General features: G+C 41.9%; 1 protein-coding gene across 1 annotated transcript; it reads left to right on the top strand.

The window, feature by feature from the left end:
* Positions 1-3,618: 3,618 nt before the first annotated feature.
* Positions 3,619-6,886, top strand: en2a (engrailed homeobox 2a). The gene is made up of 3 exons (XM_034560300.1): positions 3,619-3,700; positions 4,107-4,635; positions 6,567-6,886. Exons 2-3 carry the CDS (start codon positions 4,146-4,148, stop codon positions 6,884-6,886), a joined length of 810 nt encoding a protein of 269 aa, XP_034416191.1. The 5' UTR covers positions 3,619-3,700; positions 4,107-4,145.
* The last annotated feature ends 1,597 nt before the right edge of the window (positions 6,887-8,483 follow it).

Below are 8,483 nucleotides of genomic sequence, written 5' to 3'. Positions count from 1 at the left end.
TTTCCTAAAAAATTGTGGATATTAACCCTTCCATGCAAGTGTTGATATCCCCCCCCCCCCCCCACACACACACACACACACACACACACCACTCCCCAGTGTTTTTGTTAAAGAAACAAGAAGAAAGCATTCACTTATTTAGTAGAACCTGACAGATATGAGATGTACGACAATCAATATTTCCTGCTTCCCTGAACAAGAACAGAATGCATGCATACTAAAACTGTATTCAACCTATATGCCTCAACCGTAAAGCAACATAGTCAAAATAACATGATGATTACATGTTGGAAAATTACAAATATCGGTAACTAGAATTTTCCAGAACTTCATATCATCCATGAGTGATTTAGAGTTCGGCTTTTTGAACGTTATAGTCTATAATGCTATACGGAGCTAATTATTTCAATTAACGCTTGCAGGATACGAAACATGTGCATCTGTGTTCAACATGTGAGAGGAGAAATGTGTTCATAATAGTCCATTCCCCTATTTTTAGGAATATCTGTATCAAAAAGTGGAAAAGTGCGCATGCACACCTTAAATAAATCCACGCACGCCTGTAACACGAGCGACCGAGGCCTGCTGTTAGTGCCATGTATTACAGACTGAGTTATGGATAGTTGTTGATCATTACAAGCAAGACAAATATTGTATTACTGTGGATTCATTCATCCATTTCCCGCGTCTGCACAGGACTAGATAGAGATAATAAGTACATTTAAAAAAGTAAAACAATGGTCAAGGGTCAGCCATTGCAAAAACTTTAATTGTCTTTCAATATTTAAAAAACAACAAACATCCTGAAGACTAAATATGAAGGGCTTCACTTCGCAACAAAGCAATCATGGAAGGCTCCCAAAAACACAATACAAAGCCAGGCTTATGGAACAGACTCACTTAACTTTATATGCGTGGATGAATGCCTGACTTCACTTGGAAATAAGAATTTAAAATATATATATTGTCACATGCGACAAAATGGGATGCTACCGCCCTGTTTTAACCCTTAGGCGACCAGGACGAACTGTCCCACAATGTGTTTTCATTGTAAACCACAAAGTCTGACTCATGTGTCAAACTACAGAAAGCAAACTAACGACGTTGACTGATTTGTATGCTAAAACAGGACACATGTTGTCTTTCTTTCTTTCTTTCTTTTTTTTTTTAAACCACCACAGTCCAAAACAAGACAGTCAAAACTGGACAAACAAAAGTGAATCAAAATCCCACAATAGTGGGAGTTTGTGATTGTACGATACACTGCAAAAAATACACATTTAGTATTAAAAGCTTGTTTTGCTGCAAAAAAAAGGCAGCAGAGAGAGATAGAGAGAGAGGACTTCTGCACACTGGTGTTTCACCTTTTTCGAGCATTTAAAAAAAAAAAATTGATGCATGCCGTAAAAACAAATACACTATTCCCAATTAAAAAGCCGCCTCAAAATGTAAACAAGTCATATCGGTCACTTTAAAAAAAAAAAAAAAAAACAATCTGGTGCTTAACAGAAGCCTGTTCGTCGTGTTAAGATGTGTATACCCTTTTTTTGGAGTGTGCACAGGCTCTTTATTATAATTCAGAGCCTGAAATGGTGTCATTTCCTCCAGACGTCCCCTGTTTTGCTGCGAGGTTAGAGGCCAAGCCCAGGCGGTAGCGGCCTGTCTGTGCCTCCATTGTCTGCTGCTTATTTAGCGCTCAACATTAATCTGCGCTTCCCCTCAAACAATCGCAGCATGAGAGTGGCCTGTCTAATTACATCTTTCACAACTTTCCCCTCAGCAGCCCGACTGAGAGCTCGCAGAGAGGAGCAAGAGGGTGTTCGGGCATGATTTGAGGATTTTTTGGAAAACGATGCGAGAAAGAATTCATTTGTTGAAGAAAAATACGACCCCCCCCCCCCCAAAAAAAGGCCACCTTCAACCCCCTTTGATGTGGCATTCTGAGAATATGTGTGTGTATGAGCTGTGCATGCAAACGCAGGATAAGCCACAAACAAATATGCATAAGGTAAACTTCACTATCATTACGCAAAGCAAAATGAAAAGTGAAGGATATAAGGTTTTCCAGAAGGACAATGCCGAGGCTTAGACTCGAGTTTAAATCACAGGGTGTCACAAATACAAAATTAAAACAACAGTTCTGAGCAGCAGGTTATTGTTGCGTCCAAATACTACACCTTTTGTTATGGCAAATGTCCCCATAGCTCAAATCAATCTAAATATTCTATAACGTGTGACCCCCAAATAATAGTATGCGTCCAACGTTACGTGAACTATCAGAAATCTACAGGTGCAGACAATGCATGCTTTTAATAATAAAAAGAGAGCATCTGTCTGACTTTCCAGATGAATTGTTCAAAGGCTCCTCACTCAGTCTCGGTATCGCTGCTCCTCTCGTCCTCCTCGGTGCCCCCTTTTTCTTTTACGCGCATGCAGCCTCGGTTCAAACGCCAACGGAGAACCGGCTGAGCCATCCCGGCAGCCCGGTGGCGTCCTGGGCGGAGGAACACCAACTTAGCGCTGGTCAGCAAAGTTACCCCAAAGTTTTGTCTTTGGCGCGACTCAGCATCCCGAGCACAACACAGTTTGTTTGCATCACTGATTTTCTTTTAAAGGGATATGGACCCAGTTCTTGGTCGAGCGCAGCGTCACGACAGGCGAGCACGAGAACATCCAAAACACTTAACACCAGGAGAGGGAAGAAAGACTCTTTGGCTGTCACGTTTTCAGTATGTTGATGCACCTCGTGGACAATTGTCAGACTGTCACATTGGTCAGATGTCACGCTATAACATAACGTGTGTGGTTGCTGTAGGTTTAAAAACAGATGCATGTTTTGAAATTAAAAAAAAATTGAAAAAAAAAATTGAAATCTAGAAAATACCGTCCACCCTCAGGTCCAAGTGAGATCATCCACTGGCAGCTCTAACCTTGGACAGGACGACCTGACTTTAAATTGCCCCGAGTCCATTTGACCTTCCATGTGTCATAATAACCTTTAACGCACATATATTGTTAACATGTTTCCAACCGATAATAGTGCGTTCAATGTTGTACGTGCAGTTATTTCAACACATGTTGCATCAAAGATGGTCAGGTCACGGGTCCCCAAATGCATCCACATTAGGCCATGTTAGCCCGTACAATAGGGGGTTGTCTCATTTGCCTTCAAATGAGCAGGTTTTAGTTGCTATTGTTGTAGAATTGGACTGCAATGAGCTGTGGAAATCGTTAAGTGTGGAGAGTGAAACGTGTACACGCCTATGTGATACAGTGCATATACGAATATAGCCAAACAGTTACTATTGCTCGTTTTTATTGGGAATCCCTCCCAGCCCCGCAAGCGAGGAACCCCGGGGGTCCCCACACCGCACTTTGACAGCCTTCATTCGCCCATTGTTTTAATAAACACAAACCAGGTGATACACACCGTGTTTTCCTTCTTTTTTTAGCCCCCCCCCCCCCCCCCCCCCCCCCCCCCAAACAAAAAAAAAAAAAAAAAAGTTACAGGTGCATAAACACAGATGAGTTATTGGGAGTATCTGGAAGCATGCACTGGATTTAAATGAGGCTTCTTCCTTCCAGGACTCGTTCCCTTTTACCAAGGCGAGGATGGGCGTTTGTGGACTGCTCTGGAGTCTGCGTCACGTGGCTTGGTTTCTGCCATCCCATTGGTCCAAGGCACGTGTCTGGGAGGACGGTGGGAAAACGTCACTCGGGGGGCTCGTATTGAAAATAAGAACAAAACTCCAGAGTGAGAGTATTAGAGCATCAGTTTAGGAGCCTCTTTATTTACCCTTAGTTTAGTTTAGGTGTAGGCATTACTGAGCACACTGAAATCGGATAACACTTAATTGGATGCTGCGCAAATGTTTTAGCTCTGCGATATCAGTTGTAACCCGAGATTGAGGGAATATATGTCAAAAAAGTATGCTTTTCTCAGAGGACACTATCGCAAGGCTTTGCATGGTGTCCAAGGCACCCACTAGCATTTGAGTGTTATTTTGTATATATATATATTCCACTCGTCCAGGTTTTCTTTTTCTTTTTCTTTTTTTTACAATCTAATTGCCCCTGAAGTTCTTTTTTGCGAATTGTTCTTGCAGCGGAGAGAGCGACAAAGGGGTTAAAGAGAGTGAATCAGTATGGAAGAAAATGATCACGGCAACAGAGACGAGGTGGAGCGGCAGGAGTCGGCGGATGAGTCCAACAGAGCCATCCTTCCCCGCTTACAGGCGCCGGGGAACCCGCAGATCCCTCACCGGGTCACCAATTTCTTCATCGACAACATCCTGCGGCCGGATTTCGGACGGAAAAAGGACGGCGACGCAACCGGCGAAGAGAGTAGCCTGGCGTCGCGTGAGAGCCACAACGGCCACCCGGACGCTCCTCAGACCGAGCCGGTGGGGAACACGGTGCCGGCGGAGGGGACCTCCACTCCGCACACGGTTACCGTGAGCAAGAAGCCCGCTATAGCCGCCGAGGAGCCCCTGAAACCCCGCGAGGAGGGAGGAGACCAGTGCCTAAGCTCAGACTCAGACAGTTCCCAAGCCAGCTCGAACCCACCCCCGTCTAAGTCCATGCTGTGGCCAGCCTGGGTCTACTGCACCCGGTACTCGGACAGGCCTTCTTCAGGTTGGTGAATGCGTTTTTACTCGACCGTGTTCCCCGGTAACCTGAAATACCCCGTAACACTGACCCCGGATGCCTTGACCGACTTCTCCCGAGCGGAGTACAGCGAACCGTGCCGAGCAGCGCACGCAGAGTAAATGCTATGCTGAACGAAAAGAAATTGTAGAAATTATATTTTAATGCCCCCAAAAAATTACAAAAAATACCGAAAAACACGTCCTCGTAGAATGTGGAAAATGTATCACATAAACACGAGATTTAAAAAAAGAAAAGAAAAAAGAATGGGCTTGTCTATGAGGAGGCCTATTGTCAATGGAAAAGAGAAAGAAAAAAAAGATTTGTTTTGAATAGACTCATTTCCATTTAATTATTTCCCATTGAAACTTCTCACCAACATTAATCTAAACACAAACCAACTGTCACTTTTTGTTTTCGCTATTACGCATATTTTTTTCATTGACAAAGTATTCCCATTCGTCTCGTATATTTCCTCGGGTTATGAATATGATAATATTGGGGTCCTACATATACTAAACATTAACGCTGACAGGCTGAGTGTCTTCCAGAGAAACTGCAGGTCTGCAAAATACATATCTTTGCTCCTCAGAAGCGATATTGTGTTAGGGATGAATTAAATATGCATCTGTTATTTATTTATTTTGTACAATGGACGCTCCCGCAGCCAATGTATATGCTGGATATTGAGTTTATTTATCATGTGTATTTACAAGAAAACTCACGCTACAACTTGTCAGCCTGGAGCAAAGTTAACATCAGTGTATTTTTCTTATAGAGTCTATATGAAAAGTGGAGTACAACTTCTCATGCATTATGTAACGCTGTATGGTGTGGCGGAGGCGACTACTACGAGTTGTAGAGCTGCACAGTTTTTATATGGGCTGCTTGAAGAGAAAACACACACACACACACGCGCGCGCGCGCGCATGCTGATTCATCAGTATAAAAGGTTCGGCCTGTATCATGTCGTTGCATTAATGTTTTCCACACAGTTTGGAGGAGGGAACTAAACAATACGTGCAAAGCTCCACCGAATAGGCCTCTCTCTCTATCCAGATGGAAAATAAACGTGTTTCTAATGTGCTGCTCACATTCTATTCACGTTTGCCCATTCAGGAGCCTTTCAAGTGGGCCACGGAAACAACAAATGCAAAGCAGCTGCATTGAACTGAATCCCCTATCTCAAAACAGTAGCTGAGATGTGTCAGGGATGTTTTTGCCCAGTGTTTTCCTATTGGTTAATAATGCTTTAATACTACATGCGGTGTCGTAGCGTGCGCGGAAGCGTGCGTTGTTTGCGTGTGAGGGCGTGTGCGTGTGTGCGTGTGTGTGTGTGTGTGTGTGTGTGCGTGTAGGCTACGCATCTGTGTGTAAGCGAGGACGAGGAATAGAATGAGGGAGGGAGGGGAGGTTCGGCTTCTTGCTTGTTTTCTTGAGTGGACGTGTCAACATCAGTCCTCATTTTTAACAAGTTTGCCAACAAATGTGCCTCAGGGAATCAAAACTTATGTTGTGACTTGGTTTATATACAACAACAAAAATACAAAAAAATCTTCTACAGACGGTCATCTAATAACAGATGTTAGAGGAGACATGTGTTGACTCGTTTCTTGGTTTTGGGGATTAAAATTGGTTTAAAAAAATGGACATAAAACAGACTTCATGGACGCACCTGTTTCATATACACGTGAAGGCTCTATTCTAATTAATAAAAGTGCAATAATAGACTAGTTATACGTGGGTTGATTCATTTAATGCTAAAAAGCGAATATATCATTAAAAAAAAATATTTCTAAAAATCTCGTGAAGCTGTTTGCCTGATTATCGCATGCATGTTTTAAAAAAAAAATTGTATTCATTGCCCATAATAATAACGATATTTTGAGACTGACCAATATACACCTCCTCCACCACAGGGCCAAGATCTCGCAAACCAAAGAAGAAAACGACCAGCAAAGAGGACAAGCGACCACGGACGGCCTTCACAGCAGAGCAGCTGCAGAGACTAAAAACGGAGTTTCAGACCAACCGCTATCTGACCGAGCAGAGGCGTCAGAACCTGGCGGGGGAGCTGGGCCTGAACGAGTCCCAGATCAAGATCTGGTTCCAGAACAAGAGGGCGAAAATCAAGAAGTCCACCGGGGCGAAAAACTCTCTGGCCTTGCACCTGATGGCGCAGGGACTGTACAATCACGCCACCGTGTCGTCGAAGGACGACAAATCAGACAGCGATTGATTTCCGCAGGCGTCACAGCGGCCTCCTGACGAAAGAGAACCTATAGTAATCCTATGATTGATCTTTTTTTGGTGGGGGGGGTTGTTTTGTTTTTTATTATAGAGCTATCACTGCAAAACTCTACCGACAGGAATATTTAAAGATACCACAGCAGATACAAATACCACAAAGTTTTTATCAGTATCACTATATTCACTGACCCACTATACAAGAAATAATAATTAAAAAAATGTAAAAACCGTCATTGGACTATACTAAAGTCCCCACATGAATATTTAATGACACCATAGGTCTCTATAGTTCCCTATAGGAATACTATAGAGGATTTTCGTTATATGGGAGGTTTTGTCAAGCCTACAATGCAATAATTTCATCGAATAAAAGGGCCAGTGTAGAGTATACCAGCATAAATTGTTTGAAAAAATAAGATATTTCTGCAATATCACGTCTATAAAAAGATGTTGTATAAAAGGTATGTTTTCATTGTTTGTCGTCGCCCCCCCCCTCCCCCAGGTACAAATGCTTACACACATCATTTTTCTATAGGCCTATACTGCTATCCATGATTGTCATCGTTTCACATTGAACTAACTACTTGACGTTTCGATCCGTCAGTGAAGTGAACAAACTGAAGTCCAAAGAATATTTTTCTGCTGCATCCAGGCTACTGTGAATTTAAATAAATGCTAACACGAGTTTTATTTCCACGCTTGTTGGTTTCCTTGGTTGTGTGTTAATGTCAAATCCGTCAGAGGAAGGTGGTTTGTTTTTTGAGAGGCATGTTGCAGACCTAATTGGGCAGACAATGCATTTTGATACGTTTTTTAAAAGAAGAAGAAGAAGAAGAAAAAAAAAGAAATATCACAGGAACAGTTTATTATCACAAGTGACATGAGAGGTAGCGATTTTTTTCTAACACGCCACTTAACTCCAACGCTAAGTTACGCCTTGCTTATATGTGTGGTCGTCTTCTAGCCTTTAAACCAATAGGATGTGCGTATTCCCTTCGTTATACCAATGCATCTGTGCAGCTATTATAGTTTTTAACTAGCAATATACTTTCTTTTTTTTTGGTAGCTAACTGAATTTGAGGCTATAATGCTGCCTATAAAGTCAGAACAACTCTGTAGCATAAAGACAATGATGACAACCACTCCGAGTATATAGACTACAAGCAGGTTATTGGATGTTCTTGTTAAATCTTACTCTATATACAGTTTTATTACATATCCATTTATCATAAAAGGCAAATCCGTCAGTGACTGTATTACAAATGTTGGAAATCTCTTATCGTTGTTGAAAGGACTTCATATGTGTATTTATATAGATTATATTGAGAAAAAAAAATCTATCCAATGACCAGTGTTGCTTTAGAGTAGATATCTGAGGTGTTTACACTGCTTGTTTATCTTGCAATAACTTCTTTTTGTTTCCTTTTTTTTTGTGAATGAAAATAAGTTTATGGGGCCTTTGCATGAAAGCTGCAATTTGTTGTACTTGGGCAAATAACTGTGTTTATAAACTTTGGTCTTTATCGACAGAAGTATGATCGAGCTAAGTTTTAGACTGTATCCATATACCAAATTGTGGACTTTTT

Source organism: Cyclopterus lumpus, chromosome 20 (assembly GCF_009769545.1).
Source record: "Cyclopterus lumpus isolate fCycLum1 chromosome 20, fCycLum1.pri, whole genome shotgun sequence".
NCBI classification, from domain to species: domain Eukaryota; kingdom Metazoa; phylum Chordata; class Actinopteri; order Perciformes; family Cyclopteridae; genus Cyclopterus; species Cyclopterus lumpus.
Note: the sequence above shows the minus strand (reverse complement) of the source record. Positions and strands in the feature narration are given on the sequence as shown.

Bases quoted from the DNA above. Each gene is read 5' to 3' on its own strand.
- en2a (XM_034560300.1), top strand. From the start codon at position 4,146: ATGGAAGAAAATGATCACGGCAACAGAGACGAGGTGGAGCGGCAGGAG. The intron at 4,636-6,566 runs GTTGGTGAATGC...CCTCCACCACAG, and splicing joins CTCGGACAGGCCTTCTTCAG to GGCCAAGATCTCGCAAACCA.